This window comes from Schistocerca serialis, chromosome 4 (genome assembly GCF_023864345.2).
Source record: "Schistocerca serialis cubense isolate TAMUIC-IGC-003099 chromosome 4, iqSchSeri2.2, whole genome shotgun sequence".
Taxonomy (NCBI): domain Eukaryota; kingdom Metazoa; phylum Arthropoda; class Insecta; order Orthoptera; family Acrididae; genus Schistocerca; species Schistocerca serialis.
The window spans coordinates 435,511,148-435,536,099 of NC_064641.1; the positions used below are offsets into that span (position 1 = coordinate 435,511,148).

At 42.9% G+C, this 24,952-nt stretch overlaps 1 protein-coding gene across 1 annotated transcript in view; it reads right to left on the reverse strand.

The window, feature by feature from the left end:
* LOC126475044 (aspartate aminotransferase, cytoplasmic-like) overlaps nucleotides 1–23,737 on the reverse strand; it is a 58,548-nt gene extending 34,811 nt beyond the window's left edge. Inside the window, exons 1-2 of the mRNA XM_050102591.1 lie at nucleotides 23,157–23,737; nucleotides 543–724 (exon numbers count right to left, since the gene is read on the reverse strand). Coding sequence (XP_049958548.1) covers nucleotides 543–724; nucleotides 23,157–23,538 — 564 coding nt within the window. The 5' untranslated portion in view covers nucleotides 23,539–23,737. The remainder of the gene's footprint in view (nucleotides 1–542; nucleotides 725–23,156) is intronic.
* Between the last annotated feature and the right edge of the window lie 1,215 nt (nucleotides 23,738–24,952).

Consider the following 24,952-nt stretch of genomic DNA (forward strand, 5'->3'; position numbering starts at 1 on the left):
GTGTGTATCGGCTTTCGATAGACACTGTGTACCAGAGTATCATATTGTTTTTTATAAACCAAAACATTCAGAAATGGAAGCCTCTCATCATTTTCACTCTCCACGGTAAATTTAATAGTAGGATGAAAACAGCTGGAGTGGTCCAAAAACCTGTTGAGAGCGTCACGTCCATGAGGCCAGACGGGAAATGTATTATGTAATTATCTCCTGAAGCACCTTAATTGGAAAGCTGAAGTCCTGTTACAGTGTTCTACTAAGGTCGGCGCCACCTGTCCAGTCTTGGAGTGTGGCAATTGTGATGGGCGGCGCATGCAACACGTATAGTGCGGACGACTATACAGGACAACGATTTTTAACCTTGCCATCAGCTTTCAGCGGGAGTCAACAGCAGCGTTCTCCTGAAGATGGCGCACAGACGGATTGTCGAAATACTGAATCATGTTAATTTTAGGATCCGGCAGCGAACCCGAGGAGACTTTCAAGACTTACTACCCCAAGAAAACCTACACTGTCACACTAGTAGGTCCTGCATGCATACGCACCTTGCCCTGGTGTATGGCTGGGCTGTTGTCGCCCAGTAGCAGCTCGTTGGCACACCTGGTGAAGCGCTCGCAGCCCAGGAAGGGGAGGTACTCGTGGTTGAGAGTCGGGTCGTGAGCCAGCTGCTGCCTCACCGTGTACACCCATGGCATCACCCACGGCCGGCCCTCCTCTGTCCGGTACGCTGCAAATATGAGAGAACACTGCTTAACTAATGCTAACAATGCCAGTGCCTTGCTCTGCCACAGTAAAGTAGAAATACCACAAGTTAGCGTTACCGCCTCAGCAAGGTGTTGTATAATTACACACTTTTAAAGGGCGTGAGGGTATTTTGTACGATAAGTCCCAGAAATGTTCTGTACCCTGTTTCAAGTAAAACAAAGTTGTCTAAGCAAATCTGTGCATCAGACAGATTCAGTCATGTACATGTTGAAGCTGTTCTTCGCACATCCATCTACAGATAGAATGGGGTAAGCCAGCTGCCACTATTGTTTTAGTATGAATGAATCCTCCACTAACTCAGTATTTATTCAGCATGTAACCATATTTACAGAAGGGGAATGTAAAATGACTCGATCCATAACATTACGACTTATCGTACAAAGTGATCCGTCGAACATGAATTTACCCTGTATTTAAAGATCTTGCTTTTTTGCTAACTATTTTGGCACTGAAATGCACCATATTTAGGACCCTCCATGATGAATTGGACACTTAAGCAGATAACTGCCATCACAAACATAATGCTTGTTGATATACTTGGACTTTCAGTTCCATAAGCAAGAAGGGAGGAATTCATCATTGCAGGCATGGAATTGATTGTGGCTTCTATTGAAATATATTATGGTGACTAAACACTTATAGAGAGGCCTGAAGATGGTGGATTGTAGCGCTGAAATCGATAGTATATAATGTGAGACCTTTAAATACAGCTGTAGGTTTCAGATCCTCAGGTGTACTGGCACAGCATAGTTCTTAGCACACTGCCTGCGAAAGGCAAGGATCTAGAATCGAATCCCGGTCTAGTACACAAGTTGAACTTGTCACATAATCATTATAACAGATTCTCTGTTTAGAGTAAAATCATTAATTTTTAAAAAATTTTGCTGTAATATTGATGTCTGTTTCGTAGTTTTCTGTATTTGAGATGAAGTAAAGCCTAGTGTCACACATTCCGATGGATTTCAGCAGATCTTCATCGGTTTTATCTGCTGCCATCCCGCCCAGTAATGGGGAACTGAAGTAACAAAAACAAAACATAGTCCGTGTCAGCATCTGGCGGCTCACATGAAGATGACTTGCACATTCTCGGATGAAATATCGTGTGTGATAGTGAACGACAACCAGCTGCCGTTCCGAAACATCACGGAATATATACATAATATTAAGCGACTAGAATATTCGTATGATTAGTTTTGTACCCCGTCTTTATTTATCCACAGAAGTACAAAACACTTAATCTTGCAAGATTTAAAAATATCACACTTGTTACTATCGGAGACGACCAACCCTACAGGTAGCGACAATGAACGCCGTAACAGGTATGTTCACTAGAACACCTAACAACAGGGCGACAACTGCACGACAACCTATTGCGTACGGGTTGCACAACAAGAGGTGAACTAGTTGTGTCGGAACGAGTCAAACGCTCCAGCAGGTCTTGCATAAGCAAAGGACGCGACCTCATCTCCACTACGGCTCCCCCTGGGGCGAATGTTATGCTTTTTAAATTCTGCTCGTTTGTCAAACAAATTAACGCCTTATCAGATGAACTCCACATTTCATAATTTTTTGTGACCTTTAACATTCTATCACCCATATAGAAATGAGTGTTGTAAGAAAGGTTTCAAATCCTAAACATTGCCTTTTTTCAGAACGAGAAAATTTAAGATTTTATCATCAGATTTATATTTAACACCCTATTTTTAAATAAAGAGTTCAATTAGCGGCCAACCCAAATCTCAACTCAAAACCCTTAGTATCTCCCTCTAGGTGATCTTATAAAAACATGATGTCACCTAACTTACTACTGGGAAAACTACAAAAAAATTGGCTTTCCGGACACAAGTGCATTCCTTTCCGTACCCAAAGCCCGCATCACCCCCAAACTCAGGAGGAAATGGCATATGACCCGGATTGAAGCACGGAACAATAAATTACTGTTATTCCGTTTAACCAAACGGAGGCGAAGCTTTCATTCGTAGACGGTTGCTCTTTGTGTTATATGTTAATGATCTGGCAGACAGTATCAAAAGTAACCTGACACTTTTTGCAAATTCTGTAGTTGTCTATAATGAAGCACTATCTGAAAAAATTAAAGAAATTATTTGTAAGATTTTGATAAGATTTCGAAGTGGTGCATATACTGGAAACTTGTGTTAAATGTTCAGAAATGTACAATTGCGCAGAAGAGGCGAAACTGTACAGTAACACCTTCTGACTACAATATGAAGGAGTCAAAATTGGACCCACTGGAGTCAACTCGTAGGGAAATAAAATGGAATGACCGAAGAGACTTAGTCGCAGATAAAGCACGCGGTTGACTTTGGTTCAGTAGTAGAATACCGAGAAAGTACCCAGGAGATTGCTAACAAAACACTCATCGATCCATACTATAATACTGCTTAAGAGTGTGCGATCCACATCAGATACTGCTAACAGGGGATTTTGACCTTATACAGTGAAGGGCAGGACGAATCATTGTAGGATCGCCTGACCATCGGTAGAGTGTCGCGAAGATGCTAAAAGATCCGAACTGGTGCCAACTAACCCGCGAAGGCCTACCTGCAAAGTTTTGAGAACCATTATTAAGTGAGGGACCTATGGATATACTACAACCCGCTACGAATCGCTCCCGTAGATTCAGTGAAGCCGATATTAATTACAACACGCAAAGGTGTTTAAGCAATAAAAACTTCCGAGCTCCATTCTCAAATGGTGTGGAAGTATCCTCCGCCATATAATTCACAGCGGTTTGCAGAATATAGATGTAGATGGATCAGAATGCTTTTCATCTTATTACCTAACGGAATGTAGAGAGAATTTCCAAATCAATTGCTTTATTCTGACAATATTATTTCATTTCCGTGCACAATAACGTTATTTAAATAGTATCTAAAAAAGAAAAGAAGACACGTTACGAAGGAATTAAGTGAATGACACGGAAATCTGTAGAGGTGATGAACATGTACAGACTGACACATTAGTCCATTTTCGGAAAAATTGGATGATTTATTAAAGAGAAAAGACTTTACAAATCGAGTAAATCAGTAACACATTAGTCCACCTCCGTACATTATAAAAGGAGTTTTTCGGCTTGGCACAGACTGATAAAGTTGTTGAATGTCCTCCTGAGGTATATCGTGGTAAATCCTGTCCAATTGGCACGTGAGTCCGTCGAAATCCGGAACTGGTTAGAGGACCCTCTCCACAGTGGTCCAAACCACAAAGCTCCAAACGTTCTCAACTGGGCAGAGATCCGGCGAACTTGTTGGCCATACTAGAGTTTGGCTTATCCTAAGCAGTAGATACTCTCGCCGTGTGCGGGCGGGCATTATCTTGTTGAAAGATACGCCCAGGATGGCTTGCAATGAAGCGCAAGAAAATGGGGCGTAGAATATCGTCGAGGTACGGCTGTGCTGTAAGGTGCAGCGGATGAAAACCAAAGCGGTCCTGATACGAAATGAAATTGCACCCGAGACGATCACTTCTGACTGTCGGACAGTATGGCGGGCGACATTGAGGTTGGTATCCCTCCGCAGTCTGGGTCATCCCTTGTCATAGGGGCTCAGTCTAAAGCGGAACTCATCATTAACACAGTTCTACTTCGGTCAGTGAGATCCAAGACCGAATTTGCCCAGCACCATTGCAGACGAACTATTTAGTGTACAGAAGTCATTGGTAGTCGGCCCAAGGAGCGCCTTGATCCCAGCCCCCTTTCTGTGAGCTTCGTGTTAATGGTCCTTGTAGTCACTGACGTACCAGTTGCACGTTGGATCGATGACAATGATGACTTCGGGTCTCTGAGTATCTCTCTGACGATTGCTCCGTCCCACACGTTCCGTCGTCTCCCTAAGTCGACCGCTTCCTTCTTGACACCGCATTCGGCCCTTGTGTTCGGCCGTGGTTCACCCATTCTTTCCAACAAATAGTGGCATCTCTCGTGCTAAAATGTCGAGCGGTCCACCGATTACTCAGACCGGCTTCTCTGAGCCCAACTACACGTCCTGTCTCAAATACTGGCATCTGCGTATATTTTTCACGCGCCTGTGTGCGAGGCATAGTTATTGTCCTACTGAGAACACGGAGTGAAATTGTCAAAGATTTTATGCCCTCGTGTCGATATCTCCCCTGTTTACTACTCTTGCCAACTGCGCATCAAACATTCATCCATAGGGAGCCAAAGTTTACAGTTTTGCATTTTCCGTCGATTTTCTAATGACTATCAATTTGTGACCAACTTGCACAACTCCTTCGTGGCGTGTCCTTTTTTGTCTTAGAGCGTATTATGTTACTTTATCTACCTCGTTCTTAAGTTTTATAGACTACTTGCTGTTGCTGCTAGACAGCTAGAGGATGTCTTCTCCCTGGTACACTTGCTATACTATCAGCGCCAAAGCGTTGCTGGCTGCGTACAAGTACAGGCGTATAAATACTGACGCAAACGATTCGTTAAGGAGCGAGATATGTGCGAGCGAAACAAGCGTCACATAGAGTGCGAGGGCATATGTTTTTGACGAAGCAAGCAGGCCCACAAGCTAGCGGTGACCTCACGTCATTGAGAGACACTTGTTGACCTGTGCGCATTCCGGCTCGTCTACATCTGGCGCCTAGGCACAGATCTTACTGCGCAGTCCACCACTCAACAAAACAGCTTCAATTGGGGCTCGCCGTAAGCAATAGCCAATTACAGTTCTGCGCAGTCACAAATACCGCGTGCGTCAAGCTGACGGAATGGACTGCAGGCACACCAATAAAGATATCTTTCTGAAATCGCTCTTCGGGCATTTCCGCATGGAGTAGTACGCTATTTTTTATTTTAATTTATTAATTATTTATTGCAAAATCCGAGACCAAAAAATACAGGACAAAACTACATCTTTGTTCCAGACAAGCGCCATTTCATTATTTTGTATTTTTTATGATATATCGTTTCCGAAGGATCGTTGAAAACGATCACATTCATTAAATATCTGAGAGCAAACGTGTCGAGCGACTTTAAGTGCAACGACCACATAAAACTAATCATAGGAAAGGCAGATGGCAGACATTCCTTGGGAGAAACCTTAGGAAGTGGAGGAGGGACTTGCAAAATCCTCGTTAGACCGATCCTTGAGTATTGTTTCTCAGTCTGGGACCCTAACCAAGCAAGACTGATACAGGAAATAAAGAAGATCCGGAGAGGAGCAGCACATTTTATGAAGCATCACAGAAATGCTTTTTCAGCTACCGTGACGTACAGTAAAAGAGAGGCGTTGTACATTGCGATGAGACTTCCTATCAAAATTTCAAGAGCGTACATTCCTTGAAGAGTCAGCCATTGTATTGCTTCCTCCTGCATACAGCTCCCGAGAAGACCGTGAAGATAAAATCACAGACATTCGTGCTCACACGAAGGCTCACCGGCAATTATTCTTCCCGGGTACCATTCGCGATCTAAGGTGTACGGGTGGGAGTATCAGTATGATTTTGCTGCTGCTGTGTTATATTTTCATTATAGTATTACAGTACTTTTAGCGTAGTTGATTTAACAGTCGATTTTTACCGAGTTAACACAGAAATTTCGTGTCCAACATAACCAGCCAAGGATTATAATTCAGAGTGTTCCCAGGTCTGACTGCTCAACTGAAACCAATGTCTTCGGCTGATATAATTAACAGCTGAGCTGTTTAGCGTAATAGTTATTAGCTGGAGCAAGTAACTATATTATTGACTCTTGTTTTATGTCCGTTTAGCCGCAAGGCTGCACTTCCGACCTGTGGTTACTGGAAAAAGATTGCTCGATTCGACTCTCCTACCCTGCTCTGTGGCCTCTTATCGGGTCCTTTTTCTCCACCCTGTAGATAAGTTTTCATATTTGTACGTGGAACTTGTCACGATTAGACGTATCTTAAAATTTTCATGTGCTTTTAACAATTCTGAATGAAATATTTTTAATTAGTGCTCAGGGTGACACCTGATGTAATATGACTCTATGAAAATCGCGCCCAGTGAGATTCGCGCCCAACCAGAAATGTGTGAGATTCGCGTCCAATACCTGCTCCCTTTGTGTCGGGCTCCCCCGCGCCCGGTCCGTTCTAATCACCGTAAACTACCTGCTCCTCGGATACAGGGACCTGCCCCCCCCCCCCCCCCCCCTGTACTAGGCACAGCCGCCAACTGTCTGATACACAAACACAGCCTTGGTGCCCCTCTGGCTTAAACAGAGGGAATCTAAAGAAGGTGGTGTTACATGGATGTGCTTACGCCGAAAAGCGGATCATTGCAAGGGAAAGCTGCTTTCGAGGAACGGAGAATACATTTTTTTTCAATTGTGGGAAAAACTTGACGAATGGCCGATATCGCAGTTGCCTCAAAGTCACCCTTTACTTGTTTAGGACACCACTCAGGGACTGCCTGTTTTATCAGACGAAACAGACGAACATATGCATCCTTCTTCTTATTAGGGAGCACTGCAAATACAATAGAAAGAATGTTCGTTTCTTTAATCGGGCCTCCTAATTCTACATGTATGGTGTAGATTTGTGCAAACTGCTTTCATCAGCTCTTAAATGTTCCATCCATTAAAAAATGGGAACATGTTCTTAAACTTTCTTTTCCTTTGCTTCCACTGAAAATCATTATTCTCTCCTCTTATCTATCGTTTTCCAGAAGAAAGCTACTGCCATCTCCCATTTTTAATAGGTCTTCATGAAGATCAATTTCATAAGAGTTATTAGGCTCTTGTTGGTTCCCCCGCGCTTGACTCCATCGACGACGCATGGTTCTCTTCATAGATTCTGAATTAGGTATCACTGTAATAAAGTCATAAAATTTATTATGTAGATTTGCCATTTCATCCGCCTATATCACCGATAACTGTATAGTTTCTTCTCGAGACTTTCTCTTCACCCTTTCCATTTGCTTTCTCACTTTCAGAGCCACATCGTCAGGTGGTCCACAGAGATGTTCTAAAACGTTCAATACTTCTCCGTTCCTCGAAAGCAGCTTTCCCTTGCAATGATCCGCTTTTCGGCGTATGCACATCCACGTAACGCCACCTTCTTTAGATTCCCTCTGTTTAAGATACGCGTAACCTTTCTAATGAGCAGCAGGCCTGCCCTTGTTCGTTGTAATAACTTCCATACTGATGGTCACGTTAGGAACTTCGAAAGCAAACTGGGCGGGTGGGTGAGCAGGAGGAGGAGGAGGAGGGACCCAACCCCTCGGAGCAGGTAAAATCGTGGCAAATGTCCGGCGTGGCAAATGTCCGGACACCGTCGGAATAGTTCATATCGCGCGATTCGTGTATTCTTGACACAGTAGTTCAGATATGTAATTTTCAACCACTAATCACGGTAAGCCATGTTGCCACTACGAAGGTTATTCTTACATAGTGAAGAGAACTAAAGAAGATGGAACAGTAACGTGGCGCTGTTCAAGACAGAGAGCAAACCACTGCCGAGGAATGCTGAAAACGAAGGATTCGACGGTGCTTTTTTCATTCGAGCATCAATGTGGACCTCCAGATGTTGCTCGGTTGGAGGTAAGGAAGACTTTGAACCACGCAAAGAAGAGGACAAGAGGCGTCTATTTCAAAAATATATTCAGAGGAGCTGGGTTGCATGCATAATCGAGGCTATGATTTTGTCACTGAAATGCCAAAGCAGCAAACAACGAAGAGAGCTTTGTACTACCAGCGGGCAAAATCACAGGGAAATGAGAGAGATCCACCGACAAGAGAAGAAATTGACCTAAAGGCAGATTTACTAGCTATGAACGATGGCAGCAGTTTTCTGTTAAGCGACGACAAACTAGGAGAGAGGATAATAGTTTTTAGCGGAAGGGCAGGAAGAGAGGCTTAAGGAGGAAACAAGACTTTTTTATGGGTGGTACGTTCAAGTACTGCAGCAAACAGTTTTCGCAAATATACACCATTCACGCCGACTTTGGGAGACAAACATCTATCCAGTTACCTTTGCACTACTGCCAAAGAAAAGAGACGTACGTCCTTCTTTTCCGAAATTTGATGCAAAAATTCCAGAATGGAAACCTGCAAATGTGACCATAGACTTCGAATCAGCTGCGATTTCAGCAATTAAAGTTGTATTTCCGACAGCTGAAGTGCAATGATGTTATTTCCATATAAAAAGTGTCTCTGGAGGAAAGTTCAAGAGCTAGGACTTACTCGTGATTACAAAGAAAACGAAAATGTGAGACAACATGTTCGCATGTGTGCTGCGCTGGCGTTTCTACGGCCTGAAGATGTATGTGATGGTTGGCTGGAGATACATTCACATGCACCGGATATCCTTAATGAGGGCAGAACTGAGTATGGAAGGTAAACGGAGAAAAACAGTCTACATGAAACTTTCTGAATTTTTTGACTATTTCGTAGATAGATGGTTGGAAAATGAACCTTTGGAGTTGCTACAAACGGCGCCACCGAACAACCAACGCTGTAGAAGGTTGGCACCACAAAATTAATAACATGCTTGCTAAACCAAATCCGAAAATTAATGACGTTATTAGATGTTTGAAAAAGCGGAAAATTCAGCGTGCGCCTTAATGAGGGCAGAACTGAGTATGGAAGGTAAACGGAGAAAAACAGTCTACATGAAACGTGATGAAAGGTTGGGAAAAATAGTAAAAAAATACGAAGAGGATGGTGAGATCAAGGATTGCTTGAAAGCCATATCCTACCTTCAGAAACTTGACTGAATTTATCAGAAGATGTATATAGATACAATAGTGTTCAAATGTAAATAGCAATTTATATAAAAAATAATAAAAATAAAAAAAAATCTTGACGATGCTTATAAGCTGATTTTAAACAGGCCTAAATGACTTTTGCTCTTTAGCCAGTCCAAAGCCTGGATAAAGTGTGATGGAAATCAGATTATTTTTAAAATACAGTATATGTGTTTTACAATACACCAAAACAAAAGCGAACCCTTTTCAGAGCCAACCCTTTACAATTATACTTCTCATTCAAGAGTCACCACCCCAATTCCTCGCTAGTTTTTATAAATTAAGAGTTAAAATTAAGTGACATTACTAATCGCCAAGTATAGAGTCACTTGATATTTCTGAGTATTCAAGAAGTGTAGTTGTTATAATGAAAACGATATTGATAATGACTGCTGAATGATACTGCAAGTGAAGCAAAATAATGTAATGTCTTGTATTTACTGCAGTTTAAAGTGGTGTGTGGTAGAAACTTAATTCTCTCTCTCTCTCTGCCTGACGGCTGAAAACTCCAGCTCGGAAACCTCCAGGTAGCGTCCCTCAACTCTTTTGTCTGCTGGGCAAGGGGATTAGCGGACCCGATCTCGACCCTTTCTCGGCGCGAATCTCACCTGGTGCGTTTTTCACTGGGGGCGTTTTTCAGTACACCATGTAATATATGTTTCACTCTAATCGTTACAAACTATTTTTAGAATGCTTGTTCTTAGGACAGTTTATTAATTAATAGTCGTGTGATTTCTACTGCGTTCAGCTGTAAACGTTGCCTACTTTGACGTGCTGTTTCGATGTTCACTTAACGAAGTCACTTACCATTCGTATAGTGTTCACCCAGTGACGCTAATGATCGCGCCGTTGAGCGCCGTTAGCCCGTTTTACACAAACGACTTTCTGGACGAAATCGACTCCTCGTTGTGGATGCGCGTCAGGTGCCAGCATGTAAATTAGCCGCCAAATACGTCGCGTGGTGGAGACTGACGTCATTGATCAATTGCCTGTGCTGTGCGTGGAGCGAGAACGATGCAGGCTGCGCATGCGCAGAAACAGCGGACTGTGGCATTGTCTGCTAACATCGAGGTTCACCTACTTTCGCCGATTTCGCTCTTATTACAGTAACTGATTCTATGTATAGGTACGTTCTTAACCTTCTTTTTGTTGTTTATTTTGTTTCCGTGGCTCATTACAGAGGTTGCAAAAGGGCCTGGTGTTTTTCCTACCCTTGTCCACAAAACAGACGAAATACCGGAAAACAGAAAAGTATTTATGTTTTGAAATGTCCTGACAAAAAAAGCCTGCACAGTGAATGAATAAGGACATAGATCAACGTCATTTTAATGAAAATTGTTTCAACAGCGAAAAAGTCAAATCTATTTAACGAGAAAAATAATTTTCGTTGCTTTTGGCACTTAGAAATAAATCCAGATACAAAAGACAAAGGCCGGCCGTTGTGACCGAGCGGTTCTAGGTGCTTCAGTCTGGAACCGCGCGACCGCTACGGTCGCAAGTTCGAATGCTGCCTCGGTCATGGATGTGTGTGATGTCCTTAGGTTAGTTAGGTTTAAGTAGTTCTAAGTTCTAGGGGACTGATGAGCTCAGATGTTAAGTCCCTTACTGCTCAGAGCCATTTGAACCATTTTTGAACAAAAGATAAAGTGAAAACCCATTGTTTACAGCCATCTAAATATCGTTTGTTATGTTTGTAAGAACACATTTTTCTTGGTCAGATAAATATAGATGTTTTGTTTGGCCGACACATGTGTGGAGAATTTACCATACAACCTTTGTGAAGAAGATGCACTACGAATTTTGCTTTGGTCATTAATACACTCTGTTGTTGTTGCTTGTTATATTATCATTCTATTACTATACTGAGATTTTCTCGTAAAACGGATGGTCCCTCATAAATTAATTTTCGCCGTTCAAGTGCCAAATTACACAGCAGCCAGCTCTCACGACACATGCAATTTTGACGCAGACATGTAACTTAAAGAACCACTCGTTGCAGACAAGGCTCAGTCCAAGAATAAAACGCCAGGGGCGCTGCGATAGGCCGTCTTGCTTCAAGAAATCGACTGAGACAAGAACACGCGACCACAGCTATGCCCGATTATCTCACGCAAACATGCGCAATATTTCCGCTCCTGGACAACTGTCATCACAGCGAACAAGAACTGCTTTCCTACGTGGCTGAGCCTCGTCGCTGTCGGTAAACGACAAAACAAGTTGCGCAACGCTTGGAGCCGGTGAGCGGCAGCACCAGACCGCGACCATTGAGTGGCCGAACCACGCCACATGACGTCACGGCAGGGCAGTAACGCCATTGGCCGGCGGCCACGGCAGAGGGGCCGCGCCCTCCTGTTTACTCACACCACGCACGGCATCGTTACGCAACGCCGCTCATGGAGAAACGCAACGTCAGGGACACCGAACCCCGCGCCGCTCCAGAACGTCGCGGGAGCCAGTTTAGACCCGATGGCCGAAATGAAGAACGACAGGCTGTTATCTCTTGCAGCAATACTAACATCGGACGCGACGACTCTTTTCTGTCTCGTACTGTACACGGTAGAGAGTTTCTTAGATACGTTCTTGGTGCACGTTTCTGTGCTTGCTCCTACATCTCTGGAAGTAGAACATTTTTTTCATTCGACTCAAATTATGCAGTTAGTCCACTGTGTTCGCCTGTCGTTAAAGACATGGTGCTAACATTGAGCACGTTCCGTTAAGAAATGAAGGAAACTAAATTACTCTCTGATCGAACATGATTCGTCTCGTTTAGTGTCAGCAAACTGCTTTCGACATCGTCATGATGTTGCAAGTGTTCGTTAACACCGATGGAAATCTTAGGCAGACTTCGTCATATTCCTCTACAAGCTTCTGTCGCAACTAATTCGTTCAACCGCGCCACCGAAACGAACGCTACAGTGATAAATTCTCAGCGACATTGTATTATATCCATTTATTCGCCAATCTTCATAAACTGCACATAGCGATAGCTGTGTGCGGAAAACGGCTTGCTAATTCAGCTGGAGAACTTGACCACCAGCCCTGTTTTGAAGTCTACGCACAGTTACCTTGAAATTGCCTGGTCCTCTAAAATGCTGTAAATGGCAGAGGAAACTACGCAATGTACTTGTGTCATATCGTAGGCTCCAGTGACCTTTTTAACAAATAGAAATATAAAATACGAAAACTCAGAGCGGAAAAAAATACCGGATGCTCAGAAACAGTCATAAAAGCTGGTAATAGTCTTGCTGGGTTGGTTGTGCTCAGAAATAATACTGTTAAGAAAAAAAATCAGTACCTTGAGCCATTTATGAGTTAATTAGTTTTCAAGTTAGACAGTCAGACATTTATGCGTGCAAAATCAAGAGCCCCGCCACATACTGTACAATTAGTGCCAGTTGTTCTCACAGAGTAGATGATAGCTCACGAGACTGCTTAGTATCGTCCTACATCCAATTTTTGTATTGCTCTGTTGTTCGGTTTTAGGAAACTAAACGAAGAACACAATTAGCGATACCGTCTCTGGCAGGCCGCCTGAATTTGCACGCAACAGCCTTATGGCTAACTTCAATGCTAACTAACAGGGAAAGGGCGCAATGTATAGAATTTTCTTTCTTGACAATTATTTCTCAGCACAACCTACCATCCAACTCCCTTATAAGCTTTTCAGACTATTTCTGACCACCCTGTATATAGCAGGTAGAGTAGAAAAATGTAGTTAAGACAGCTCAAGCAAAATACGTAACTGGTAGATTACTTAACCGCTCAGATTTGTAGGATATCGTTTCCTTCTTCGTCATGAGCTGAAAAAATCTATAATGTTTCTTAGTGCACGATCAATGACTTATGAGCATCTTCTGATAAAACAGGACGCCAACATAGTTTACATCCGTTAGGGAAATTTCAAGATATTCTTCGACTAACAAACCAGAAAAGATGGACCTGAAATGGACCGTGAAACAGTGTTCCGTCGTTGAATCTTTAGGCGCGGTGACTCACTTCTGCTGCCGTTGGATCTCGCTAATGCGCCTCAAGGAAATCGTTCAAGGACGGCAAGGTTCTCTGTTTACAGCGGAGCTACCTCGAAGAATGGATTGCCACTCACATTACGCAGGGACTTAGAAAATTCAAGTAAAAAAATCTGAATTTAGCTGGTGGTATCTAAAACAGAAGACGGGTCAGAAAATGTGGTGCAGAGTGACTTGTCTCCAAGCGTTCACCTTTTCTTCACGCAACAAGATAGCGATGCCACAGAGAGGCGAATACGAACGAAATGGGATTAGTCTGATATGCTCCAGACCTGCATTTAGCATTTGCCTAACTACATGTACTGAATCCGACAATCGCTTATCCACGTTTTCGATTTCTAACTCCACACAAATCCTCCTCATTCTACTGGATAGGATACTCAAGAAAACGGACAGTGGGTGACATTTTGGATGTCGTGACCTACGTGCACAAGGTGCTTAAAATAAGGTGTCTAAATAGACTCGTCACTACAGTGTCTTACTACGTGTGGTCCTGTCGACAAGTATGCCATTTCTACCCTCCGGCGGATATGGGGCACCTACAGTTTGATGTCTAACTCAAATGACTGTGCGAGGTCGAATTTGTCATATACATGAAGCATTACCATGGATGAAAGTGACTTAAGTGCCATGAAAAATCAATAAGAACTGAGAATCTACTCTGAGATTTAAGTGAACTTGTTATCAGATTTCTTAAACTAAGTGCTGGAATTTCTTGGTACTTCTCATGGCATTCGCCTCTGAAACATCCGGCTCGAATCTCGGTGGGTAAAATGTTATCACATAGGTATTTCAGTAAACGTAACGTAAAAATAATTCCAAAATCACCGTTATAATCTCGATACTTTGATAACAAGTAGTCGGGATAGTGCAGAAACATTCGTGTTCGCCGGCCGCGGTGGTCTAGCGGTTCTAGGCGCGCGGTCCGGAACCGCGCGGCTGCTACGGTCGCAGGTTCGAATCCTGCCTCGGGCATGGATGTGTGTGATGTCCTTAGGTTAGTTAGGTTTAAGTAGTTCTAAGTTCTAGGGGACTGATGACCACAGATGTTAAGTCCCATAGTGCTCAGAGCCATTTGAACCATTTGAACCATTCGTGTTCTCTAGAGACAAATGTTTACTCTACTGGAAGCAGAAGAACAGTTTCATTAGTAACTCTCTCTCTTTCCCTCCCTCTCCCTCTCGGTCCGAACACGCCTAGGAAGACCCAGCTGTATCCACCGGCCATCGTGTCATCGTCAGCCGATAGGCGTCACTGGACCCAGATGTGGAGAGACGTTTGGAAAGCACATCGCTTTCCCGGCCCTCGTCAGTTTTCGCAGCCGGAGCGTCTACTTTTCTATCAAGCAGCTCCTCAACTGGCCTGACAAGGGCTGAGTGCACCTCGCTTGCCAATGAAAAAAGTTGCACAGTTGCAGGCCACATGACACAAAAATCATTTACACGCTCACCTCTTCATAATATAAAAGGAAGGTAAAATCTGTCACCTCTCCAAATGATATTACCTTATTAAAACATAAAGTGCAATGAGTGAAACATGGCACATAGCAACTGGCAGTCCACAAGCACAGCACATTGTACGTCCTGCTGCTGGAAGAAGCTGTCTTGTGTCAGAAAATAACATTTTATCTATAATCGTTGTAAAACGATTTTTTCTTCGTATACATGCTGGTCACAAAGAGTCTGGAATGCTTGTAAGGGCATTAGGAGGTAGGCTGTACTAAAAAAATAACTGTAAGGAAAAAGCTTCGATACATTGCGCCATTTCCGAGTTGCTTAGCATTGAAGTTAGCCAATCAGACAGTTGCCCGCGCAAATTCAAGCGGCCCGCCAGTTACAATTAGAGTCAGTTGTTCTCATAGCGTAGGTGATAACGCATGAAATTCCTCAGCCTTTACTTCGGGTTGGATCCTTACTACCATCCCATGTCCAATTTTTACATTATTCGCTTGTTCTCTGTCAGGAAATCAAACGAAAACATGTTTGGCGACGCCGTCTTCTGGTGTACCGCTTTAATTTGGGCGCGCTACGGCTTGAATGGTTAAGTTCAATGCTAAATACCTCTTAAAGGCCGCAACGTGTAGAATGTTTTTCTTAAAAATTATTTCTCAGCGCAACCTACACTACAACACACGTATAGGCTTTTCAGACTGTTTCTGACCACCCTGTATAAGTGAAACGCAAGACTTTTGCCATGACAAAAATGTCTACGTAAACTGCCGTAGTCTTTCATTTTTCACGACCTGCTACTCAGTCCTTTTGATACATTACTTCCATTTCAACGGCGAGGTAATAGGAGGCAGTTCGTGTTGATAGAATTAGTGATTTACTGCTTCCGACGATCAAACTCTGCCCCGATGTATTGTGTTAAGACTCAAATCCTGTCTGGTTTATTATGAAGTGAAGTCAAATGACATTTTTATAGCCTCTCCGGTTCCTGTTTCTGTAATATAGTTATAAAATCCTGTGATTGTCCATAGTTACTTATTATTTTCGTAACAAACACGTTACCAGTTTTCTGATTGTTTCGACACTCATTTCGTAAATCTATGTCTTCAGTGGAATTTGACTAATATTTTCCTTCGGTATCGACCTATTTGCTGTGTAACAAAGAGGGTAAACTGAAACATAATTACACAAAAAAATGACGAGGGTTTATTATCATAAGACAACGTCAGACTTTCTCCGTAGAAAATTATAAGCGAGCAGTAGGGCATATAAAACAGAACTTATGAACGTGTGCTGACAGGAAACTTCCTGGCAGATGAAGACTATGTGCCGCACCGAGACTCGAACTCGGGACCTTCGCAGGCAAATGCTAGTCCAGGAGTGTTAGTTCCGCAAGTTTCACAGCAGCATTTCTGTGAAGTTTAGAAAGTAGAAGATGAGATACTGGTGGAAGTAAAGCTGTCAGGAGGGCTGGTGAGTCGTGCTTTGGTAGCTCAGCTGGCAGAACACTTGCCCGCGAAAGGCAAAGATTCCGAGTTCGAGTCTCGGTCCCTCACACAGTTTTAATCTGCTAGGAAGTTTCGTATCGGGGCCCACTCCACTGCAGAGTGAACATTCATTCTGGATGTATTTCTATTGTGCATTTATACGAAATCTGCAGTTGCAGATGAACGATCATTTGTTGTAACACGCTCGCTTTTGATTTCGTCTTCTTTCATTAACTGCAATCTCCTAAATAAAGAACTTCACACTTAGCAATATCGTGTCCCAAGAAATGTAAAGCATCAGACAATCGTTGCTGAAGATGGAGAGATCATTATAAATGCGCCAGGAAACAATAATAAAAGTGGATGGTAGATGTTTGTTGTGGAAACATTATACAAATTTTATTGATTTCACTGTGGACTCTTGCTGAGATATTATCATTTGAAAAAAAAAGAAACACTTATTTGGCACATGTTTCATTTTTTTATGACCTGTGTTCCCGGTTATCAGCCCAAAGCTAGTAGGGCTAGACAGTGGGGCTAACAAAACCTAGGTTGCAAAAATAAATAATTAGTGAACTAAGTGTTTTTCCATAATACGTAAATGTTTACAGTAATCTGTCAATTGTATAATGATTTGGAAATTTGTGGTAATTTCCTATGGGACCAAACTGCTGAGGTCTTCGGCCCCTAGGCTTACACACTACTTAACCTAACTTAAACTAACTTATGCTAAGGATAACACAAACACACCCATGCCCGAGGGAGGACTCGAATCTCCGACGGGTAGAGTCGTGCGAACCACGGCAAGGCGCCCCAAACCGCGCGGCTACTCCGCGCGCCTGTATAATGATATTAAGTCACTTCGCCCTAGGTTGACTCCAGCAGTCCCGCGCAATAATACAAGCACCAGTTACAGTTATCCACTAGACACAAATACTAAAGTACCTCATGCTAAGCTAATGTGTATGTCCGAGAAAGCGCCTTGAAAACCGCTCTCGGAGTTAGGGCTCCGGTTAACGCATAGGCAGAGGCTTCAGCAAGCAAGTGTTTACCGCGACCGCCCCTACTGGCAAAGTGTCTGGCTGGCGGCGAATGCGGAGTTCAACGCACTAGCAGCCGGCTCCAAGGCCGCCAGCATGCACGCTCCACGCCTTCCAGAACCTTCCGTCTGCCTCTCAACTCAGGGACGCTCTTTAGATTGCGAAATGCGAAGTTTTGTATTCGATTTACGGTCCAGCGCACAGTTTTAATCTGGCAGGAACTTTGACAACAATCAACATACCGCAGCAAAGTGAAACATCCCTCTGCGATCTTAAAGCAGCCTATAGACTGTCAATAATATTGTGTAATGTTTTGTGTTGTGCAGTACTATTGACCATCTGTGGATAAGGTTCAACGTTGTGCAACACACTGTACAATACACTAATTGACCTACTGAAATTAGATTGCTGTTACGCAAGCTGGTTCGACTTATATATCTCTGCCAGACTTCTTACTATGCGGGATTTGTTTTCTTGTGTAAACTGAATTGTGAAAATGGCTTCGAAATCAACGAAACGCACGTTCAAAACGCTGTGTAAAATCAAACGAGTATAGTAAACACTAGAAGAAAACCCAGCAATGCGATCAGCTGTTGTCCAAATACAGAGAAATGTATTCGTAAGAAGATTAACTTCAATCAATAAAGAAGTTAAATTCGTCGCGAACAAAGTACAAGAAGGCACTAATTTGCAGGGATAGTGTCTCGCAAATAAGTGTTCCTTTTTCCTTAAGCATAGGGGCAATCATCCGCTAAAATACATTAAATGAGTGACAGTCCATCCTCAGTAAATTCCCACAATCATTTGTCTCCTCTTTCCTCTAGCCAGCCTGAAGAACAAATTGTAGCTAGCGTCCACATCCGCCATGTTTTCCCCTCCGAGGTTTGACATGAAGGTTGCGCTTTATAACTTCACCTTCTGCAGTTCATCGTCAATATATTGTACAATATTATTGCCCAATATTACTGATGGTTTAGAAATCGCTTAAGATTAGTTTTTTGGTTGTGACACAAGAAGCATTCGATCCATGTAACCGTACAAGAAACTTTTGACGGATGGGACGTCAATCATGCGTATAAGGTTAAAGCCATGGTTCCACCGAGGCTGTAAACACTTTGTCTGTTTCTCATCGGCTGTGGAACCCAGCTTAAAGACAATGATATCTCAAATAATATTCCAGAATGTATCGTTCACTCTGGAGCATAGTGTATGCTGTTTAGGAAAGATGTGTCGGTAAGTAAAGAGAGAGCGGGTCGTAATTAGTGACTGCAGTTCAGTCGATAAGAACATCGTCCGTTAAAGGCAATGTTCTGGGTTCGAATCCTTATGCGTCACATAGATTTGATCTTCCTGGAAGTATTAAATAATATTTTTAATCAAGTTTTCACAACACTCAGGTCTATTAATCCTATCCAGTACTCAACGAACCCAAACTGTTTGGTCACGAATGGTTTGCGTAACAAATTTAAGGGCAGAGAGAGGAAACATAAATCTTAAATGAACTGCACGACAGGCTATGTGCAGCTATTACCCTGAACACGACACTGCCCGTATATGTAATTGCAGGCTTTTCCGGCGTATTGAAATGATAAAATCTTCGGGCGAAGTGGCTCGACTTCGGCTGAAGATGATGGATACGAAACGTTGCGACAAGACGTCGCCACCACTCGGCTGGTGACTGGAGAAGATTTTATCACTCACTCCTCAGTTTCACTCCAGATTAGCGCAGATTGGGGCACGCTTCCTGGGAATTATGGTTTCCCGTTCAGTAGCGACCTTCGATAGCTCCATCACATTTCTCTTGCAGCTAAATTTTCTCCCGCAGTCGTAACAATGAATTTTTACTGTACAGGAAAACCCACGCGTAACAGCGAAATCAACGTGTATTGCAGCAGAACTTCCTCTTATTACCATCACTTGCGAGTGTTACAAAGTATGAGATGTGCTGGGTTTAACTATGCGATTTCTGTAGACTTGGACGAGCGTAGTTAGTCGACAAACAGTATTCCCGCAGTGTCGGAAGGTCCCTGATTCGAGATGAAATTTTACACACACGTCCCTCGGCCACTCGTGACCTGCGCCTCGTATAGGAAAAACCCCGACAAACCCTCGAGCACGTTTAAGATATTAATATGTACCGACTACTAAAGCTTGTCTTGGATAATTTTAATCAGTTTCTACTATCTACTGAGGTAGCAATATCTCAGTTCAAGCCTTAAAACTGTCGGCTAAAATAGGAAAATAACGCACAAGATAACTTATACGTAGCATTTTCTTCAAAGAAGAAAACCAGAGAAACTAGATAACACATACACATCTCCTTAGACCGCAGGTATTCAGTACATTCAAGAACGTCAAGCCCATATAAAGAAGCTTCCTCCGCAACGCAGTCATCCTACGCGAGAGCTTATCAGATGTCACACCCGTGTCCCAGAACGAACGCTCAGTATTCTGCAATATGACAGGCACGATCATTTGAAATACAAAAGTCTAGTAAACATGGGCTCTAAAGTGGAACTCATTCGAACAAAATAAACAAATCCAGCAAACATGGGTTCTAAAATGAATACTTTAAAAGCTATGAGCACTTTTTCATCTTCGCTACTGTGAAACACATATCCTCTACTGAACAAGTGCTCATAACTGTTAAGGTATGCATTTCAGAGCCCACGTTTGCTGAATTTATTTATTTATTTATTTTGTTCGAATGGGTTAGAATGATCGTTCCTCTCGAGTCCCTGTATACTTCCGCCACTCGACGGTTAACGGAAGCTGGGCAGCTGATTCTGAAGAAGCGGCAAGAATTTTTCTTAGACCCCGAAATGGTCCATAGATACTTTTCTTTCTTTTCGCCTCCGACGGGGTTTTCACTTCTGGAACACCTTCGTTAGCGCGTGTGATTAGCATCAAATATGATACTGAATCGAAATCCACGTTAAGGTGTAAGTTTTCTGACGACAGACTAAATGAGCTACTGCTTAGGTCAAAGGATGGAACAGCTCTGCCGTCTGTATAACAAAGTTGTTTTCACGCAACTGCTCAAGTTACTGACAACTTTTCTTCAGGGGACTGCACTGTAATAAATATCCCGCAATTAGCTCCAAGGGTGTATCTATATGTTCCCTGTGTGAGGGGCTGATGAGTTATGAAACCTGTATATACGCACTTTTGCTGCTCACGCACAGGCACACTCATTATTCACAAATCAAGGCAGCGTATACTTCACTAAAATTAAAAGAAGTTATACTGTTCCTCATTCTTTTGCCAAGGATGGAAACTAACATGGTAAGACAATGGGTTTAAAAAAAAGTCAAAATCTCCGTCTAGCCAGCTTTCCCTAAATCAATTCGTGACTTCATGTGACGAATGACAGAATGATTCCCTTGCCAGGATCAACACGATTTCGGCGCCCATGATTTTTCATCTGAGCGAGTGTTCTTCCTGTAATGACCATGAAATCGACTGAATGTTAAACAAACTTCTCTGTGCAATTTGTTAATAGTTATTCGGTTATTAAAATATGTATAATTCTGTGTCACAAAATCCTTATCTCATTCAGTACGTATTTCGACGGTTGCACCGTTATCTTTAGGAGGAATACTTCTTTCAGATGGCTGTTCTCAGTGGCAAGCATCGACCATTTCTTATATATGAGGTGACCAAGAGCTGAGCTTAGCTTAGATTTGAAAAAGGGGCAACAACAGAATGAGAGCTGCCTCCTAAAGCAGAAGATTGCATATACTTTCCACTGAAACCAAATGACAGATTGTACTGGGACAAGAAATAGCCGACCTTGTCACTAAAAACAGCTGTATGAATGGTACTTTGTACTTGGTGATTAAGTAACCGCCGAAATGCGTAGTGAATGAAGTATATATATATATATGTAGGTTTCATGCAACCCGTAATGCCGTAACGTCTTCAAATATGACGCGCGAACGCTGACTGTTATTCCTACGGCAAAAACGAACAGGACCTTTCTGTAGGAAATTTAATGCAGTTAAATTTTGACTGAGATATATTTTCGTTAGGGGCCATAGTTCCCGAATTATTCTAGAAGAACGTTCAAAGGTGATCTTCAAACGCGCTTTACTTGAGTAATTCGAAAACCATGGCCTCCAGTTAGTTTGCTTAGTATTTGCATTTCTCGCAACACACTTCGTAAGAGCTGAAGTGATTGTACATCTACACTAACAAGAATATCAGCATTAAACTGTTCTTAAGTTCTCTGAACGAAGGGCAATGCAGCCGAAGGGCATATAAGAGTTGCAGTTGCCGTTACATCCCTCACGGTTGTGTGGTTTACCTAAATCGCTTAAGGCGTAATATGCTGGTACCGTTTATTTGAAGGAGGGCACGTACGATTCCTTATTCTTCCCCGATCCGAGCTTGGACTTCGTTCTTTATGATCTCGTCGTCGATCAGGCGTTAAACTTCTATGATCCATGCTTTCTCCTGGTTGCATTTTTGCTTTTGCAGCCCCTAGTCCTAATAGTAAAAATATTCAGTTATTTATCCGTTTTTCCTGAGTGGGAAGAGCGACTATTGGTATATGTATGTATTTCTACTGTGATTCAACAGAAGTACCTGGCATACACCTCTACGATTTCTGTTGCCATTGTGTCATCCACTTCGCCCTATGAAAGCGTTTTGTTAGACGTATGAGCGCGAACATCAAATTCCGTAAAATCCACGGAATTTTTGTTAAGGAGTTAAACCGAGCAGACATGCAAATGTTCGCAATAAAATCACAGCGTTTTTAATACAAGTGTTTTCTATTTTCTCTTAGCATTCCTGACAAGACAAAACATCTCACTCAATTTGAAGACGGATAACTGCACCAGTCACTTACGAAATATTAATTTTTTTCCCCGTTAACTCGTTTTTGAGCCTTTTCGTGGTCAACTTCAGATGAGACCTGCAGAAAATACATAAATATGTTTGTAGCTTGATGCTGGGTGCTGGATATTGCTTCTTACGGCGTTATGGAAGTCTTGATGTTAATATCCACATGATAGCTTCCAGTTCATCGCGTATCGGCAATAGAATTAAACACTTCCGCTACAAATTTCAAGTGCCACTCAATGTTCATACGAGTAATGTGTTAATGTGTTGCCGATAGACAGTAAAAATGGAAGCTGTCAGGTGGATATCGACTATACTACCGCAAGAAGCAATATCCAACATCACGCTACAAACATATTTATGATACTTCTGCAGGTCTGTTCTGAAAATGAACATGAAAAGGGCTCGAAAACCAGTAAACGACCAAATGTATGACTGCGAGCACTTGTTTAATATAGAGTCACAAGGTTCTACTATATCCATAATGGATAAGCTTAATACGTTATTTGACAGTTGGAAACGCGTATCATATTCGCCTGCTGACGCTGAAAGTTTCTGCTACTACCGGCTCGCTATTCGACCGGTACCGTTGCAAAAACACTGTCAAGGTAACCAAGATGGAGAAAAATGCGATTCTAATTTTAGAAGCAAGGCGGCGGCTGTTGGATCAGCAACGCTGAAACTGGCTCTGGCTGAAAATTCAGATATCTAACGGTAGTATTTCCCGCCCCCCCTCTCCCTCCCTCCCTCTCCCTCTCTCTCGCTCTCTCTCTTTCTCTCTCTCTCTCTCTCTCTCTCTCTCACACACACACACATACTAACCTCCAACTCCGAGATCGACCTTCTTCTCGAAAGGGTCGGCGTTGTAGCTGGCTCGCACGATGTGTACTTCGATTGGCGTGCCGAACTCTACATCTTCAAACCTGGATACAGGACCCGCAGACGACGGATAGAGTTCCGGCTGGAGAGCGAAGTTGTGCGCCAGCTGCTTCCTAGGGCCCCCAGAGGGAACCACGGAGGAATGTTGGCGCCACTGCGCCTGCCCAGCGCTCCTCACTGGTGAGCCATCTGCCTTCTTTCTCCCTGATCTCGGATCGGCAAGAGCGTTCCTGGCACCACTATCGACAGTTAACGCCCGCGGCAGCGGTTTCTGCAGTGACAACAAAACCTCGTGGTTCAGTTGGCGCAACGTGTTGCCCAGCATCGCGCTGTCTTGGCGTAGCAGGTACAGCGTCAGATATGAAAGTCCCTTGCGAAGTGAATGTATTGTCTTCTTCGTCGTGCAGTGTTGCAGTCGCAGGTGGGACAAATATCTTCACTAAGCCCTTGTAATAAGGAACTGGAACAAGGCGTGGCCGACGTCACTCCAAACGCTCCCTCGCTGCGAAACGACGCTCGCGGCCAACGCCGGGTGCTTTATAAGCGCGCCGCATGCAACGTTCGGTGCTGCTCGGGGGTTTCCGGCTCACTTCGTGACAGTAGACCCGTGGGCGCACAGGGAGAGAACGCGCGAGTCGATGACGAAGTTGTGATCTGCAGCTGTCTTCAGCGCCGCGACTCTTCCTGGAAGACAATTGCCAGTGTCTAAAAGGAAACACTGATCCTTCCGGTGAGGCAGTACTGTCTGCATGTGATCTGCATCTATTATGCAACCCACACTTTAAGTACTTGGCATCTCACCACTTTCAGCCTATTTATCTACCGCACCACTCTCGGATAGCATGTGGAAAGAAAAAGAACATTTTAATCTTTCCGTGCGAGCTCTAGTTTCTCTTATTTTATTATGATAGCCATTCCTCCCTATTTAGGTGGGAGTCAATAAAGTATTTTCGAATTAGGATGAAGAAGTTGATGATTGAAATAACGAGTAAAGATCTCGCCGCAACGAAAAGCACCTTTGTTTTAGTGAATGCCGAAAAGAGCTGATCTTCTCTGAACGTTTTCGAAGTCGCCGGCTAAGGTTCCCATACAGCGGTAGTTCTCCAGAAGAGCAAGGACAAGCATAATATAGGCAGATTTGTTGCATCTAACAAAACGCAGCTACGGTTCGCCTTCCTCAGAACATTTTCTATGTTGTTCCAGTTTAAGCGATCGCCACCACTCTCCTAAACTAGAGATTCTACACAGGGTAACTCAAGATTTTAGTACAGCCATGATTGACTCAGAGTATAGAAGTATACGGTACTACAAACCTCTGGGATCAAAAATATGCAGACAGAAGACTATTCCAAACTGAGTAACTTCAGATAGTAAACGAGTAGTCGAGCATGAATATTTCAATATTCGTTTAAGAAATTCAAACATTTTATTGTGGCTGAAATAAAATATGAACTTTCCAGATGCGTTTTGCCTTTTATATGGAAAGTATCTTCAGTGAATTTTTCAGTCATTTTTCTTTCCTGTCAAAATTTGCGTTCGTCTCATCTGTCATAGATTAGGCCGCTATTGCACTATCATATTTATTTGTCAAAGCTGATAACTCAAATATTTATGTTAATGAAATTTGATAGTGCAACAGTGCACTTTGTCAAATCTCGCCTTTCGTCAAAGAAATCTAGGACGCTACTGTAGATTTGATTATGAAAGTGATTCGTCTTCTGTTCCTTGCAGTGTGAAAT